This window comes from Lipotes vexillifer, unplaced genomic scaffold (genome assembly GCF_000442215.2).
Source record: "Lipotes vexillifer unplaced genomic scaffold, Lipotes_vexillifer_v1.1 scaffold571, whole genome shotgun sequence".
Classification (NCBI taxonomy): domain Eukaryota; kingdom Metazoa; phylum Chordata; class Mammalia; order Artiodactyla; family Lipotidae; genus Lipotes; species Lipotes vexillifer.
This window is the reverse complement of record NW_006790468.1, coordinates 1408299-1426375: the sequence shown is the minus strand read 5'-3', so window position 1 is coordinate 1426375 and position 18077 is coordinate 1408299. Positions and strand designations below refer to the sequence as shown.

Here is an 18077-nt window from a genome sequence, read left to right as displayed (position 1 = left end):
AGCCATCGCCTCACCACCATTTCCAAGATAGAGAAGCAAGGCGACCCCCAAGGACAGGAGCTCTGCGGGGACAGCTTGGCCTCACCCCACCTCACGAGGGGCCCCAGGAGCTGCTCCTCCTCGGACGCCTCTTGCTAAGTATCCCGGCTGTCCCTCTTGGGCTTAGGGCCCCTTTAGGGTTCCGGCCCCCGCCTAGGATAGCAGAGCCTGGCCGGGAATTCTGCACCACCTGGAGCTGGTTAGAAATGCAGATTCTACCTCAGGCCCTCTCGAACCTAGGTGGGGCCCAAGAACCTGTGTTTTAACGAGCTCTTGGCGCGCTCCACAGGCAAATTCATGTTTGAGGAGCCCCCAAAACCGAGCTCAACAGAAGTCTTGGAGAAGCAGGAGGACAGTGATGCAGAGAGCAGGTCCACCAGCCGCCAGGCTCTGTCACTCACAGGGGTTCCAGTAGGCGGGCTCAGGGAGGCCTTTCCTGTTACTCTCAGCCCCTGGCCCACCACTGCCTCTTGGGTCTCCCTCTCTCGTCTCCTGCTGGAGGGCCGTTCTTCCTGATCGCTCTCGGGGCTGTGAGCCAGGGCTGGCGGCCTCACGCTGTACCTCCACGCACAGCACTTAGCCTCGGCCCATCCTGGGTCCAAACAAGGAGCATGCAGGGGGCACGGTGGGCCCCCTCGTCTCACCCTAGAGCTGTCACAGTGATTGCAGCATCAGCTACCGCTGGGGGCGACCACAGCACCCCCTACAGGCATGGGTTTCCCCATCCACGGCAGTGCCCAGAGTCTGTCCTGAGTGAATAGAAGTGTCAGGGACGAACACATGGAACAGTGCCTTCCACTTTTCTAACTGAGTAGCAAGACGCTTTGGTTCTAGAGAAATCTCATACAGTACCCTGATATATAAAACAGAAAGAAGTAAAATTGGCCCAGTTGGGACAGGAGTGGGGACTGGATCTCTGCCCCTCAGCCTCAGCCCACCTCTGTGGCGGCCCTGGGCAGCTTTGCAGAAGGTCAGGGCCCCTGATCGTGGTTTGAAAGCCACTGGATAGAAAAGCAGGAAAACCTAAGATGTGTGGTCACCCCAGAGCAGGGTTAGCGGCTGGCTGTCCCAGGTTCAAGTCCCAGCTCTGCCACTTAGCAGCTGGTGGGCCCTGGGTGGGTTGCTGAACTTCTCAAAAGCCACAGTTTCTCTCTTTGTAAATTAAAAGTCCAGGCCCAGTGATTGTGAGGGTAAAACGGGATGAAATACAGGAAATTTCCTTTGGATGATGTTACCACGATTTCAGTTTTACTTTGCTCTGAAAAAGCCCTTGGGTGTTTAAAGTACACAATTGAAACGGAAAAGGCAGCTTTTCCATTTCCTGTTGTCATGCAGATATCAGCATCGTGTGTTGTGCACACAAGGGCCTTTGCCTCACCTCCAGCATCTTTGTGGTTATAATTGAGGAGCCTTTCCAAGATCACACAGTCTGGGGCGTGGTCCAAGCAGGAGCTGCGTCCTCTTGACTACTGGCCCAGGACTTACCCCATCACCCCCAGACCCAGACCCCACCTGTGCCGGGTGCCCACTCCACAGCCCCGGTCCATTTGCTCTCCATGGCAGGTGATGTAGGGGATGGGTGTTCTTCACCGCAAGGACCACCAGCGTCCACTGGTCACGTCAGCGTTTGGAGTATCGTTGGGGGTATTGGAATAAACGAAGACCGCCCAGATGAGAACACGCAAAGGCCACTTATTCAGAGCAGGCCGTAGAAGCGGGGCTCAGCCACCATCACCTGCGTTTGGGCAGAGACTCAACAGGCAGGTGGGGAGTGGGAAAGATTTCTGGTGGCAAAAGGGGAAGGCTCGGGTCTGCCTGACTGGAGACTGTTGGCTCGCGAAAGCCAGAGGCCTAACCAGAAGTGGGGTGGCCTGCAGCCTGCGTGTTTGCTTGGGGGAGCATATTTGCCTCTGTCGCTGGGCCTAATAAGTGGGAGGCAGGGTAAAGACGAGGGAAGCTGGCAGTTACCGATCAAGGCCCGGCCACTGGGGCCACAGCTGCAGAGACCGCGGTGTGGCTTCCTGGGCCGGTGGCTGCAGGTAGTGGGTTCTGTTTATATCTGGCCTGGCGGTTGCCTGTTTGTTCATACGGTCTGTCGGGGCCGCTGTGGGTGTGATCAGGATTGGGAGTTTTGCTTTCAAGCCGGGGGTGGCAGAGCCCCCTCAGCCGGGCCGCCCTGGTTTCTTGGTGCTGCTGCCGTGGTAGGTGAGGGGCAGCGTTTGGCTGCCCCTGTGCAGAGAAGGAGAAATGTCATCCCCCACAAGCTGAGAAGAGAGAGAGGTCCCTGAAGTTCTGGTCCCTCGGGGTGGGGGGGCTCAGCGGCCTGGAGGGTCAGGCTGGGGCTGTTGAGAGTGTGACTTATGGGAAAGCAGCAAATGATGGGCATCCAGGGCAGCTACCTGGACCGGCCGGTTTACTTTGTAGAGCCCAGAACGGAGTCACTTGGGTCGAAACACAATGTGAGCTAGACATCCTCAAGCAGCACCTGTGATCACAGGCCTCTGCTTTGCCCAACAGCATACGGGCTCCACTTTGCAGTTTCCAGATCATTCCTTATTCCCACTGAACAGATAAGGAGACACTCAGGGAGTGAAATGACTGGCCTGGGGTCGTACACAGGTTCTCCTGCATCCCCCTCCAGGGGGGTCCTCCCTCAGACCGGTCAGAATCCCCCGATCCCCGGCCCTGCGGGATGTGGCCCGACTTCCCCTCAGACCCTCCCCCTCCTCCCTCCATGCACCTGCCGTCCAGTTGTTGGGCACTTGCACATACCATCCCTTCCCACCTCAGCGTTTTCACAGGGGTCTTCTCTCTGCCTGGAGCACAGCTTTCCCAACCCTGCTCACCCTTCCTCCGGTGCTGCCCTGAATCCCCTGGCCCAGCGAGGCTGGTGTGGGCCCACAGGGTGAATGCCTGTCCTGCGTGATTTACGCGACTCCTGTGATCGGGTCGCGGCGGAAGCCCGTTGCCTAGCGCTGCTGCAAATCACATTGTCCTGGAATGAATGTCACAAGTTCATTTACTGGCACTCTGAGAATTTTCGCTAATGGAAAAAAAAAAAAAAAAGTGAATTTAAGATTAAAAAATGAAAAGTGCTGTATTTTGAAGCAGGAACGTTACACGCTTGGAAGAGAGTTGATTTCCGTGTCGGATTTAGTATCCCCCTGGCTCTGAAGGTAACAGTCATGTTGTCTGTGAGTCTTGGCTTCAGAAGGATCCACTGTCTTCTGGTTAGTCTAGGAGATGCCTCTGCAACTCAAGTGCACTCAGGACCTGGGCCCTTGGTCCCCATTGGGGATCTGTCACAGGGGCAGGTGCATCCGGGAACACTGACACAAGCCCCCTGGGTGGCCGGAGGGGAGGACGTTCTCGTGTCAGTCCCTGTCACCAGAGCCGCCTGAGCCCCGTGGAGCAGGGCCGCTCCTTGGCCTATCAGAGCTGTCAGCTGTGGCACCTGCTGCCTCTCACTCGTGCGCGTTCCCCACCCGCCTGCAGGATGTGGCCTGGCCTGGACATCTGTCTTCTATCAGGCACACACAGCAGGAAAGCTGACGTCTGTGCGTGCACACGCCATGTGCACTGCAGGAGCACAGTTCCATGTGCCTGCACCCGTCCAGGGACCTCCCCCCACTGCCCCCCACCCCCAACCTCCTGCAACCCATGCTGTGTGGGAACCCGCACAAGGTCGGCAGCTGCGGTTCCGTCCATTGCAGACCCCACTGTTTAATGCTCGGTTGCCCCATCCCTGGTGACAGGAGTCTGATCATACCAGCCTTCCTTTGGAGGAGGGAGAAGGCGGGGCATCCTTTATGGCTCCGTGCAGAGGGTGTGCTGGTGGCGGGCACAGCAGAGCTGGATGGTGTGTCCCGCGGGCACCCGGGTGGATGCGGGTGGAAAGGAGCTGAGGGGGGACAGCGGGGGCGCCAGGACCGTAGCCGTGTGTGCAGTCTGAGTGCACGTTCACATGATGTGTGAGGGAGGGGAGGGAACGGGCTTGGAGTCTGAGTGACTCACCTGACATTGAAATGCCTGTCCTGTCCCTGAGTCAGAATCCGGCACCATCCTAAACTTGTCCCTTCTGCCCACGAGTCACTTCAGCACTTTGCCTTCTGACGTCCTCCCTGCTCTCATTTTCCCCAGTCCGGGCCCTGGTCGTTCCTCCAGGGACCAGGAGCAAAGCTTTCTCAGGGCACTGGGTTCCCGGTGGTGCCCAGTCCCGCAGCCCCTCACAGATTGAGGGTCTCTCTGCCTGTGTCAGTCTTCTGCCCTCAGCCCCCCAGGTCACTGCCCACCTCTACGCCACCTCCCCTAGGAAGCCCTCGGGCTGGGTTGGCTCCTTCCTCTGGGCTCCGGCTATCACGGAATGAGTGCCCTGTGTGGTGATGACGGGTGTATGTCTGTGACCCTGCTCGGCTGTGAGCCTCTGGGGACAGTGCCAGGTCTTCCTCACCTCTGTGCCCTCATCACCCAGCACACGTTCTTGCCCGTGGGAGGTACTTCCCAAGAGCTGGCTCATAGAAGTCACTCCGAGTGAAAGGATGAGCTTTTCTTACGGGAGGGCCGAGGGGCTGCTGGAGAGACCAGCTGGGGTGCCTGCGAGATCCCTGGAGGAGGAGCCGTAGGGTGGAAGGCCTCTGTCTGAGACAATGCTGGCCGCCCCTCTCTCTTCACTCCCTTTCCCCCCTCCCTGGGGGGAGGAGGTAGAAATAAGTCTGGATTAGAGAGATACTGTCACCCTGTTCGTCCACCTATCCGTCCGTCTGTCTGTGCATCCTTCCGTCACCCCTCCATCCATCTGTTCTTTCGTCTAATATTTATTGAGCGTCTGCTCTGGACCAGGCACTCTACTGAGTCCCCAGAGACAGAATTTGGGGCTATAACCAGGACAGGACCCTGGGGCTTTCAGCCATCCAAGCTCCATGTTTCTTCTTGTTCTTTGTCTCCCCTGGAGACGGGTTGGGGGTAGTCGGGGAGACGGGGGATGGCCCGGGAGGAACGGGGTGGGGTTCAGATGGTGCCTGACTGAGCAGCCCCATGGGCTGTAGAGTCACTTTATTTCAGTTCGAGACACAGAAGATAAAAAATGTCTCCAGGGAGAAAAACAGGAACATTCATCCGATTTGAGAGGAAAACTCACATAGCAGGAAAGCCAGGCCTAATTTGTGCTCTCCGAACCAGAAGTAGGTGCAAGAAGGGAAATCATTGAAATCTCTGCCTGGCTTCTCCAGAGATAATTAATCACGTCTGTCCGTTCACTTCCTTTGTTCTTCAGACCCTCCCTTCTGTCTGTGCTCCCTCTGATTTCTGGTCGGTGGGAAGCCCCCAGCCCCTGCCCCAGGGGGCCAGTCTGCTGGGGAGGATGTGTGTGTGCCTTCCCCACGGGCGGTTTCAGAGCTGCCGGTTCCGGTTCCGAGCAGGGTGGACCTGCGGGCGTTGGCTGCGAGCTCCCTGCTGGGGGCTCCCCGCCCTTCACTGCTGCAGCCCCTGCCGGGTGCACAAGCAGAGCCAAGCAAAGGGCGGCTGCGACGGGTAATTGAGGGACAGCCGTGGGACAGAGCCCACAGGCCCCTGGCTGGTCCAGTGGCTCCCAGACATGGCCGGTCATCAGAGTCCACAGGGACACAAGCAGCTCCCGGGGCCTGCCGCTGGGGTTCTCATTCAGCGGGTCTCGGCTGGCTATGACCATCTCCAGCTGGCCTGCCCCGAAGGCCAGGGCCTCGTCGGTACCCGCTTACTAGGGGTCACTAGAGCGGCGCTGGCTCTGCCTGGTCTGTGAGGCAGAAGGGGAAGACATCCCAGGAAGAGCAGGACATCCTGACTCCTTAAGACGTGTGAGGAAGTGCAGATGAGGTTCCTGGAGAAGCCCAGGCTCCCCTCACCTTGCCCAGCACCACAGGCAGGGCCTGGGGATGGCACCACAGCGGAGGTGTGGCCCTGGTGGCCTGTGGCCTGAGCCCATCTGGCTTGTGCCCAAGATGGAGAAAAGTGCAGGGACTGGGGTGTGGCCATTGAGTCCCTGGCCCTGCCTGCCGTGTGGCCTTGAGCAGACACCCAGCTTCTTGAACCACTGTTTCCTCGTCTCCTGAGAGAGATCTTCCCGCTGGGGCCTCAGCCCTGAGCGCCGAGGAGTGTTGGTCCCGCGGCCTTCCAGCAGGTGCAGCCTCACCTTTCCTAGCTTCTCCCCATCTCCAGCGGGAGACTGAAATTCTAGCAGACATCTAAATCCAGGCCGTGGGAACAGCCGCCTCTGAGCTCCCTGGCCTCCTACACCCAGGGCCGCCCTGCTGCTATTTTTATCTGCTGCTGGTTAATCTGTGCGTTGTTTACGGTGGTATCAGCGCAGTTTAACTGCATAGTATCGCCCGCATGAGCTCAGTTGGTGACCTCGGTCCAGTGGAACGGCCCTCCAGGCAGACAGGCGCATGGAAACCCCACTTCCGGTTAAAAGCTTATTTCTGTTGTTTGCAGGAACCTTAAAATGGCTAATTAGTCACCACCAGCAGGGGTTGGATCACCTTGTTAAAATAAAACCAAGTTTGTTTATTTACTGGCGCTGTACCTTCCAGTGACGTGTGTAGATCTGCAGTCTTCAGGTCCCTGAAGGCTGACATGTCCGCTGTGTAACCACCACCCGGATCAGGAAATGAAGCCCTCCCGGGGCCCAGAAGCTTCCTCGAGTCCCCTCCTGGTTTCCCGCAGCAGTATCTGGCCCAAAGCAGGACCTTGGCCAGTCGATGAATGAGACGCAAAGGGACCCAAGGGGTGCAGAGGCGACTGGGGCTCTGAGTAGCCGGGGGGGTTTCCCGAAGGAGGTGATGTTGGCTCAGTGGGACTGAAGTGTTTTCTGGAACGACGGAGGTTAGACCACTCAAGGGAAGGGGGGATGTGTGGGTGGAAACAAGGGAGCATTGACCAAGGCTGCCTTCTGTTCTCCCCTGGGTCCAGGCCCTGAGGTGTGCAGCCTCATGTGCATCCATCCCTGTGTCTGAGCGGCTGTCGGTGGCTCTGTGATGAGCCTGGCCCCCGGGGTGCTGAGGTGGTGTGGCCTCGCAGCTCTGGAAGGAGGGCACGGCCTGTGGCCTGTGGCCTGTCCTGCTGGCCCTTCAGGGCTGGAGTCGTCTGCAGTCAGTTGTGTAGTCCGGACAGCCTCCTGCCTGCCACACGCCCCACAGCGGCCGTTCCCTGGGCGCAGGGCTGGGCCGCTTCCGTAGCAGCGCGTCCCCAGCTCACTGTCGCTCCTTAGAAAGCTCCTTTGCGACACAAGCTCAAGCCTGCCCAGTGCCTGTGTGGCTGGCCGGCAGGGCTCTTGTGAGAGGTGCTAACCTCGAATTCTGTCTGTGATTCCCCAGCTCCAAGAAGCCCAAGAAACGCCCGGAGGAAGTGGCCGTGAAGCCCAAACCCTCGCCCTGTCTCTCCATCTTTGATGAGGAGGTGGACCCCGACGAGGGGCTCTTTGGCTCGGGCAGGAAGCCCTTTCCCCGGAGCCCCGCAGAGGACGCGCGCCCCAGGGACTGTAAGTAGAGCCCCGGGGGTGTTCCTTTCACTCTCGGTGTCTCCCGGGTGACCCAGCCAAGCTCTGCGAGCGGCTTTGGACCCACCACACATGAGCAGGACAGCTCATGTGTTAACACGATGCAGATGCAGTCAGTGGAGAGATTTTCTGTTGGATTTCTAGTCTCACACCTTGTGTCCCCATAGCCTGGAACGTTCCAGGGCTGTATGTTTATTCTAATCATCCCTCAGAAGCAAAGAGTAGTTTCTTTGCTGCTTTGAACAGTGTGGGCTGTGACTGGTGCAGAAGTGCCTTTGTTACCTCTGCAGCCAGACGTGCGCACCAGGTGGAGGGTGGACGCTGGCCTGCTCTGTGCGACCTGGACTCTCACAAGAGTCTCTGTGTCCCCTGCAGAGAACCCGAGGGAGGGTCCAGTGCACAGCTGGGACAGGGAAGCTGAGCAGCCTTGGGACTTCCACACTCGTGCCTGTTCTGACCCTTCTTACCCCCGCCCGCGTTTGCATCCAGGGTAGGGAACTGATGTCACCCATTAATTCAGCCGGCACCAGGCACCCACTGACGGCCAGGCACTGTGCTGGGGCCGAGGACACCTGGATGAGTGAATCACAGTTCTGGCCTCAGGGCCTCCCTGAGGGAGACAGGACATCTCCTGACCATGAGAGGCTAGCCTGGGCCTGTAACAGGTCTTAGCAGGACGTCCGTGCCTGTGGGGACCCCAGGGAAGGCTTCCTGGGTGAGGCTCAGGTGGAGGAACTGTACCTGAGCTGGATCCTGAAAGGTCGGCGGAACTTGCCAGGGCTGCTGACAAAGCCTATTCCAGACGGAGAAGCTGCAGTTACCTTTCACGAAGGGCAGCGTTGAGCAGGGGAGATGGGGAGAGGGTGGGGAGCAGACCCCAGCTCCTCGAAGGCAGAGGCCGTGGTCAGAGCCGTGTCTGCTCACCACTGCATCCCAGAGCTGGCAGCCCCGGGCTGGTGGTTGGCGCTCAGTGAGCGCTTGTAGGAAGACTGGGGTGCAGCCCTGGGGGCTGAGCTAAGAGATCCAACTGGCCGGGGCCATGGGGAGCCCGGGGTGTGAGCTGAAGAGGCTGTTTCCTCCTAAAAGCAGTGGGGAGGCCGCAAGGACTTGAAACCGGGAGGGGTGCCATCAGGTGGCTCTGGCCCAGCGTGGAGGGGGGCAGGGGCCAGGGCTGCAGGCCCCCGTGAGCACCTGTCTCTTGCCCCACGTGGCCCCATTCCTCTGGTGCTTCCGCAGTCTGCCTTGCAGACCAAAGGGACAATATTGCTTCCTCTCTCCTGGCTGTACCAGGAGGTTGGGCCAGACTCTCTCCACCCTGCACCCCGCAGGCAGCCGAGGACAGGCTAGGACTTCTCCTGACCCCTCTGCTGCTGCCTCCTCCACAGCCCTGAAGCTGTTTGACGATCCTGACCTCGGCGGAGCCGTCCCGCTGGGTGACCCCTTACTGCTGCCAGCTGCCCATGGGGGTGGAGGACCCACGTCCCGCGCAGGCTGCAGGGAGGCCTCCGAGGAGCTGTTCAGGTACCACCTGTCCCCGGTGCTGTTTCACCAGGTCTGAGAGTGTCCTGGACAGAGCCAGGGACCCATCCAGTCTGGGCGCACTTCACGGTCCTTGGGCTCCGAGGGAGGGAATCCCGACCCATCAGAGGCAGGAGCCTGTGGGTGGGAGCTGACCAGCAGGCAGCGAATGGGCTGCGATGAAAGGGTTGGGTGGGGGGCTGTCAGCAGCTCAGCAGGTTCTAGAAAGACAGGACTTCATGTGTACAAATAGTGTATACAGAGAATAAATGATGTAATTGCACGAGCAAGTGTAACTGGCATCAACAGGTTTGGGAACAGATACGTAACAACACTGACTTGGCAGCACGCAGCGCACGTTGGGGGAGCAAAGTGCAGATGTTCTGGGCAGTGGCAGGTACCCATCTGCAGGCCTTATGGAGGGGAGAGCGAGGCTTAGCCTGTTATGTGGAGGTCGATTGACAGCACGTGTGCACACCTGACCGCCGCGAGGTGTGTGCCGTGTGTCAAGCAGTATGCTGGGCTCTTTACATGTTATCTTATTTAATCCTCACGGCAGCACCGCCTCCCACCCTCACCCTCCACGTAGGTGCTATTATCTCCTTTTTACAGAAAATGGAGGGTGGGAGAGGTAACTGGCCCAAGGCCCCCAGCTCCCAGGTGACAGGCGGGGATTGGGACCCAGGTCAGCCTGCCTGTGTCCCATCCTCCCACCCTTCCAGGACTCTGAGCGCTTGGAGGAGAGGCTGGCAGCTCCGCCTCCCACCCCGGGGCCAGCAGGCCCTCCCTGGGCTTCTGCTCGTGCTGCTGCTTCCTCAGCACGCTGGGCACTGTGCGTCTCTGCATCGCATCATCTGTGTCCCCAGGAGGCAGGCCGAGCCTGGCTGTCTACGGGACTCTGAGCTCTCTCTTTCCAGGAAGAGTTACTGGTGCTGGACATGCAATCCCGGGAGGCTGTCACCACCCTCCCTTGTTAGCAACCGCGGGCTGTTAGCCTTCCGAGTGCCCGCCGAGCCTGAGTCACAGCAACGGCTCCTTGTCATTACATCTCCCCATGGCCCCTGGCAGCTGTTCACGCTCATCCTGTGTCCTCACCGCTGACATCCAGGCAGCAGTACTCCCTGGGAGAAGCTGGGACTGTTGTTATGTGCTTCAGGGTGACACTGAGGCCTGGGGTAGCAGGTCAGCCCCAGGGAGCCTCTGCCGTTTCCAGGACTCAGCATGTCCTAGCGGGGCAGACCCAGTGGGACCTTTGGGCATCGTTTATATTAAATCCATTACACTAGCACTTTCCAGCCCATGTTCTGTGAAACACCGGTTTGGGGGGTCTGAAAGGTGTTAACCTTCAAAGGCTTTCTGTGGCCAGATGGCCGAGTTAAGCAGGACTTTCCAAGCCTTTAGTGTGTGGGCACGTGTGGCTCAAGGGCGGTGCCAACGCAGCATTTCACGTTTTGGTTGGTCCCTGGGACCCTTTCCTTTGTAAGGCCTCCTACATCCCACAGGGCTCTCTGGGAGTCACTGCCTTAGAGAATGTGAGTCCTGTGACCCTGCCTTTGCTCTGCCAGACATCTGGTAAAGAAGGAATTACCCTCTTGAGAGCAGGAACCATATTTTATTTTTCTTTGTGTGTGTCCTGGGACTGTGCAGGTGGTAATTGGGCTTCCTTATGATAAACTTTCTAATATTCATCCATCCGTCAGTGCTTTCATCACCCCTTCATTCCACCACTGGCATCTGCCATCCCATCCTGAGGCAGCATGGAGGGGCGCTTGAGCCGGGTTTGGAGTCTGAGAAACCCCTGTTCCCTCTTGCTCTGGGGCCCCAGTTTTGGTCTTTAGTCAAGTTCTGCAGAGACCTGGGGAAGAGGAGTGGCCTCGGTGGCTCACCTCACACCTGCAGGGCCTGGAAGGGAGGCGAGCTGGACCTCGTGTCAGTGGGACCTGTTTTTACCCGTGACTCAGGGAGCCCAGTTGGAAATAGGGTGCTTGGCAAGAGATGCTGTGTGGCCACCTGTATCCTGGGTGTGACTGCCCCACCTTCCGCCTCAGAGCAAATCCAGCTCCTGATTCGCTCCAAAGAGTCATTGCTTTGCCAAGCAGTATAAATCCTGAACTCCGACACGAGCTTTTAGCTGCTGCTTTATTTCCCTAAGGGCCCCTGTTTGAGGATGATTCAGTCCCTCAGAGCTTTCCCTGGGTACCCAGCCTCCAGTGGAGGATGCAGGACAAGCCAGCACCTGGCCCAGGGGGGCTCGAGGAAGGGCAGCCACTTGGAGGGAGCGGGGACACAGCTGAGCTGAACTTGCCAGGAGGAGCCTGTTCCGGCGTGATGCCTCCTGGGATTGCCTGGAACTCACTCTTTCAAGGCCTGGCTTGGGCCAGTCCCTCCGGGTCTGGAGGGACACCTTTTGCTCACTTCTCTGCCGTCCGTGGGAGGCTCTGAATTCTCCCCTTGGGGTCTGTGCCGCATCACAGGAGGCTGACCCAGGAAGCAGGCAGGGTGACCCACTGCCCCTTCAGTAGCTGCTACCTGGCAGGCAGCCCTTCCCGGGAAGGGCACCTCCACCCTCATGTAGACCTCTGCCAGACCCTGTGGTGCCGGGAGTTGTTCCAGCCAGAGGTGCCTCCCCTCTGCTCCTGCCTTTACTCAGCCATGCTGCTGTCTGAGCTGGAGCCCGTTCCCAGATAGGGAGACGGAGGACCAGGCAGGTGGGGTGGGCTGAGGCCACTGAAGGAGTAGCAGGATGAGGGAGGGAACCGCACTCCGCCTGCCGCACTGCGTGTCTCTGTACACGGGGTTGTAACCCTGTGGGGTGATGCCGCTGTTGCCATTTGGCAGATGGGAAACCAAAGCTTGGAGAGGCCAAGTGGCCTGTGCGAGGCCCGCCGGTCTTCTGCCTGCAGCGCCTTTGCCCTCCTTCCCCTGTCCCCAGCTAGCTGTGGGCCCCAGGCCAGGCCCTTCATCTTTCTGTGCCCCAGTTTTCACATCTGTAAAATGGAGCTAACATCTGCTACCAGACAGTGTCTTGTGATTACTCAATGAATTAACGGATGCGGAAAAGGCCGGCCGTGGTAGGTACCCAGCCCAACGTTGATTGGGTGGGCGGGTCGGGGGATGGGTTGAATGGGTCTTTTCGCTGTGCATCTGGTGTGCAGGAGTTGAGTCCTTGCACAAGGAGCTGGCAGCAAGAGCTCCCTCAGGCAGAGGGCAGAGCGGGGCTGCCTTTCTTTCCTGCTGTTCAGGACTTGGGCTGGTCCTGTGTGACCATCACACTGCTGCGCCCTTCAGTTCCACCAACAGGCTGTCAGGTCTGGGGCGTGGCGGAGTCTTGGTGGCTGATGGCCGAGGCTGGCTTCAGCCCTCGGTGGGCCGTGTCTAACGAACGCCTGGGTGGCCCACCAGGGGACACTGTGGGCCGGCAGACCCCACCCACGATGGCTTAGAGCCCCTCATTCATTCTTTCTCTGGCTGAACTTGGCCTGGATGAGAGCCCAGCGTCTCAAGTCAGACTTACTGGTTCCAACTCGGGCCGGCCACATGCTTTCGCCTCAGGCAGGTGGCTCGGCCTCCTAGGACTTGAGCGTCTGCATCTGCAGGGTGAAGGTTGCGCTATACCTCCCCAAGGGTTGTTGAGGATAAAGCGAAAGATGATGGGTCTAAAGTGCGCGGCCCAGAGCAGGAGCTCCGTGTGTGGCAGCTGTTACTGTTATTTCTTGAAGGGTTGAAGGAAGAGTCACCTAAAGGAGCCAGCTTGTCTGGAGTGGGGTCACCCGAAAAGCACTCCTGCAGAGGCTGCCAAGGGGCCGGCTCTGCTCGCACTGGGCTGCGGGGTTGCAGGGAAGGAGAGCCCTGCCCCTCAGTTCCTCCCCGGGGCCGGATGGGTGGAAGGGCGAGGCTAGGAGACGGGGGGACCGAACCCAGTGCCCTGCAGGGGTGCCTGCCTTGGCAGGGGGCACCTTGTCCCTTTTGCAGGAGATTGTGCTCAGGGCTTCTCCCTCTGGTTCTCTAGAGTCGAAGAGGACTTGGACCAGATTCTGAACCTGGGGGCTGAGTCCAAACCCCAGCTTCAGCCCCAGCCCAAGCCCAAGCCTCCAGTGGCAGCTAAGCCAGCTCTACTCAGAAAACCAGCTGTTCCCCCCAGGGCGGGTTCATCTGAGGCTGTGGCCAGGCAGCAGAAGCAGCAGCAGCAGATCCAAGCCATGGACGAGACGGACATCTTACAGTACATCCGGGACCACGACGCGCCTGGCCAGGCTGCCCCCAGCCTCTTCTGACCGCCCCCAAGCCCTGTGCTGTTCCTGAGCCAGCAGACTCTCTCCTGTGGAGGGGCACATAGTGAGGTGCAGACTTGGACCTGTAGGGCCAGAACCTCTATTCCCAAGGGAGGGAGGGTGGGAGCCGGGTCATAGGACCCCTGTACTGCCTTTTTCCTTTTCTCAGGGCTGTGGGTTCATGGAATCCTGCAAGATGCAGAGAGCAAGGTCACTATAGGAAGTGGAGCCTAAGTTGTCTCAGCCATGTGGATGTGGAGGGGAGAGCCTGTGGAGATGCCTTGCTAACCAGGAGCCCAGCCCCCAGGATGTCATGAGACTGGGAGCGCGGGGGGCCAGGGAGGCTCCACTCGGGGCGGGAAACTTTGTGCCCACCGGCTCTGCCAGCCCCAGCACGGGAGGGAAGGCCTGGCCAACCTGGGGTTTGGGTGGGAGTCTCTAGTCACCATGGCTACTGGAGGCTTGCAGGCCCTGGCAGGGTCCCCAGTAGAGGGATGCTGAGTGGGTGCCCAGGAGAGCCTGGCTAGGTGGGGTGGCCCAGCCACCTCCGGTTACCAGGTGCTAAGAACGGTGCCTTCCCAAGTGTCGGAGCTCAAGGGAGACCTCAGGCCCAGCCCTGCCTCTGGTGTGTAGATGGCCTGACAATCCCCATGTCTTCCTCTCTCTTCCTTTCGTAGGGAAGGCCTGGCCAGACCACGGCCTCCTTGGGCCTCTGGCCATAGGGCCGATGTCCACCGTTACAGCTTTGAGCACAGGTGTCCCTGCATCCTTCAGGGACTCCTGTGGCTGAGGTGCCCCTCCTCACGGCAGACCTGGGCTGGATGCTCTTCGGCCGCCACTTGAAGGGCCCCGTCTGTCCAGCGGTGGGTGCTGCCAGGCCTTCCCTGTCCTCGGGGTCTGCATTTGCTCACTGGCCTTCCCCCAGTGGGAGCCTCCTTCCCGGGAGCAGGAGCCCTGTGCCGGGCAGGGCCAGTGCCTTAGACTTCTCCCCGACCCCCTTGCCCCGGCATATGGGTCTGAGCATGGTGCATGTTTAATGCAGCAAAGAATGCCTCTTTTGTTGTTGTTGTTGTTTTTGATACAGTCTTCACGTTCAGAATTAGTTTTTAAGTAAACACAGGTTTTTAAGAAAATGCAACCGCTGTTGTCCCTTGGGTTGTGCTGCTCGACAGAGAGGATTGGAAGGAGGATTTGGGATAAGGACCCCAGGCCGTTCCCCATCGGGGCCAGGAGCCAACCCTGATCCCTCAGGGATTCTGCCGGAGCCAGGCCTGTGTTTGCTGACTTCAGAGTCTCTAGCACCCGCTGCCCAGTGCCAGGACCTGCAGGGCGGGTGGGAGCGCTCAGTCTGGTCTGTCCCGCGTCTCACGTCCCCCTTTCCCTCCACTGGTGCCAGCATGAGAGGAAATAGGCGGCTCCGGGGACTGAGAGCCTAGTTCCTCCTCTCCCTCTGCCTTATCTGGGCCCCAAGGGCAGCCTCCCTGGGGCCCGGAGCTGGCTCCGGGGCAGCCTCAGCCCCCAGCACAAGCTGCCCCTCTTCTGTTTCGCCGCCAGGCCTTCACACCCGCACGCCACGCTGGGGTCCGCGCCCTTGCCTACTGCAGGAAGGCCTCCGAAGGAAGGAGCAGGTGGTGAGGCGATGGGCTGCCGTGGCCTCTCTCTCCTCCCTATTCTCTCCTCTGGGCCGCTCCCTCCCGCCCCCAGCATGCGACATAGGAGAGAGGGTGCAGCTGGCAGGTGCCCGTGGGGGGCTGGTCCTCTGGTGGGGGGTCACAGGCAGAAGCTGCCACTCCGGTGTGGCTTCGCCTGCTGCTAGCCCGGCCTCCTCCCTGGCGGCCTGGCACTTGGACACCTCAGCAGAGATACTGATGCTCCACAGCGCCGCAGGTCTGTGACCCACCAGCCAATCTGTGACCTCCAGTCATCCAATAAAGTCCGTGTCAGTGGCTCATTCCCGCATTTGTTAGTGGCGACCTTTTCTGACCCCGGGCTGATGGGGGACAGTGTGGGGGCACTGTCTTTACGGCCCCGGGCTGATGGGGCTCAACAAGGGGCGCTTCCCTCGAAGGACCTGGGGTATGCCAGGCCTCCCAGGCTGCTGCTGGATAGGGCAGGGCGAGGGCAGAGGGAGGATTCCACTGTGTGAACTGAGGCAGAGGGGCCAGAGGCCCTGGCCTGGTGGGGTCATCGGTCAGTAACTGCTCTGCCAGGACCTGTTTGGAAAGGGGACTTTTCCCTTCTCCAGACCTCACCTCTGTCTCCTCAGGGTAGGGACTGGTCTAGGCTTGAACTGGCCTTGAAGTCCTTTCAGCTTTGGCACAAGACAGCCCCGCTGAATAAACCCGTCCATCTGCTTCCAAACCTGTCCTAGCCTCCACTCTCCTGCCAGGGTCAGATTCTGAGATGCTGCTTCCTGCCTGGGACCCAGAGGTTCTTAGTAGATGGTTCTGCAAGCCGACATCCCCCAGAGCACTAGAAATGGGTCCCCGGGAGCCCCGTGCAGGGCAGTCTGCGAGCCCACGCTGGCCTCCCTCACCACTCGGCTTTGGAGCTCGCAGCTAAGCTCGGATGGGGGTCTTGGCTCCCAAGGACAAGCAGTTGGGTCGTTCTGAGAAGGACCACGCAGCCCACAAGCCTGCAGCGGAGAGTTCACCATGGAAGGAAAGTGAGGTTCACTGAGGGCAGCGTTTGTTTTGCAGCTGTGTGAGCCCCGTGGACAGGATGTGCCAGCTGCTCTGGGGGCCCCGCTCCCATCCCCCAGTTTTCCTCTCAGGAAGCCGGGAACTCCAGCCACTTCTCCTGTGAAGTCCCCATCCTAGTGTCTGTCCCGGCCGGGCCGGGAGGCGAGCTCCGCTGGGGGAACCCACCCTTCCACACTCTGGTGTCCCGTGACCGTATCAGTGCCGCAAGTCTGGAACCCAGCCTGCCTCTGTGTGCTCTGGGGCTGCCCCGAGGCTCAAGCCCTCACACCAGACGCAGATGAGGCAGCAGAGGTCCAGGTGATTTGGGGGCCCTATGACCCTCATGCCCAGCTGCCAGCTTGGTGTCGTCAATACAGTCCGTGTGGTGTTAGGCTTTCCTTTGTCTCTGGGGAGACCTGGCGTGGAAAGTCACGTTCGGCTCTCCAGCTTGCCAGCTGCCCTGGTGAGCATATCCTGCGGACGGGAGGAGGATGAAGACCTCCAACATGGCCCTTGGATGGCGGCCCTGGCTGGACAGCAGGCACCCCCCAGTGCTGCCGGGTCTTTGTGTGGGTTGAAGGCCACCCAGAGCAGGTGTGGTCGACACTCAGAGCCTCTTTGAGTGGATGACCTTTCAGTGTCAAGTTGTGAATGGTGCCATTCGGTGCAAACCCTCATCACTGAAACAATTCCCTTGAGGCCTCACGGTTGGGGGTAGCTGACCAAAGGACCGGGCTCCGTGGGCCTGGAGGGATCTAGGTTCCGGTCCAGCTCGGCTATCCGGCGTCCCCTCACCCTGCAGTGCCAAGTGAAGAGACTTCCCTGGGTTCATGTGAAGGGCCAGGTAGACTGTAACGTCCTATTCGTACCTGAAGGACTTTCCTTGGGCTGGTCACTACAGTTCGTCCCAGAGGGACCCCTGCCCAGGACAAGCTGCATGCTAGTGAGATGGGGCAGGCTGAGGATGGGTGGTCAGAAGGCACTGCCAGCTTCAGCCCAGCCTCGCCTGCAGCCCCGGGCACTGACATTGACTTCCAGGTATTGTACTACGTATGACGTGGTGAAGGGGACCCAGGTGTGCAGCGTGGTGCGTACAACCTGGAGCACAAATGCTCATCCCTCTCATGGCTGAACCTCTGGTTCTGGTTTAACACGGCGCTGGCCGCCGGTGAGAGCTGAGGGATTTCATTTCTCAGGTCACACTCAGGATAAAGCCGCACTCCTGGAGCGGGGATTATGGGCTCAGCGCATGGCCTCAGTAAGCAGGAATCCCTATTGACAACTTTCAGAGGTGCCGATGCTTCTCTGCTAATTTGGCAAATAGCAGCAGCCTCTAAATTCCTTTTTTAGTAAAGCTGGGGTAGCTTTCTCCAGCCCAGCCAGCCAATCCCGTCTGTTTCCTCACATGCTGAACGCATCCAAAAACACTAAGCATTTAATGGCACCTACTGTGTGCAGGCACCATGACATGTGGAACACGGGGGATCAGGTGGGTGAGGCGTAGTGAAAAATGCAGTTCAGCCCTTCTGGTCTAGAAGCTCCACATCGTGCTTGGGCATCAAACAGTTTTTGGTGAATAAGTGCATACAAGGGGCAAGAAAAATGCATGAACAATACAGGGCAGAGCAGCGGGTGGCAAGGACTGTGTAGGCGGCACAGCTCTGGTGCTCAAGAGACACAGAGCAAGAGAGACCAGGCCAGCCTGGCCGATGAATGTTTCCTGAGCACCTCTGGGTGCAGTACCTGTTCTAGGCACGATGGAGGACACAAAGACAATAACACATGAGTCATCAAAGCCGGGCCTACCGTGAGCCACGCTGAACTGTAGGTTCTGTTCTGTTCTTTGGGCCTCCTGCCCAAGCAGCAGACACAACTAGGAAAAGCACCTCCTCCCACGCAGCCCTCTCTGCCCCTCCCCCTCTGGCCGCCCCCCTCCCAGCACATACAGATCCCAGCTCTTAGTCACTGTGTTAATTTCCTAAGGCAGCTGTAGCAAGTACCACAAACTGGGTGGCTTTAAACAGCAGGAATTTATTC

At 59.2% G+C, this 18077-nt stretch overlaps 1 protein-coding gene across 1 annotated transcript in view; it reads left to right on the top strand.

Annotated features, from left to right (window-relative positions):
* The window catches only part of HS1BP3 (HCLS1 binding protein 3), a 49440-nt gene extending 36078 nt beyond the window's left edge, over positions 1 to 13362 (top strand). The window contains exons 5-7 of the mRNA XM_007463758.1: positions 7389 to 7552; positions 8956 to 9091; positions 13098 to 13362. Coding sequence (XP_007463820.1) covers positions 7389 to 7552; positions 8956 to 9091; positions 13098 to 13362 — 565 coding nt within the window. The remainder of the gene's footprint in view (positions 1 to 7388; positions 7553 to 8955; positions 9092 to 13097) is intronic.
* The last annotated feature ends 4715 nt before the right edge of the window (positions 13363 to 18077 follow it).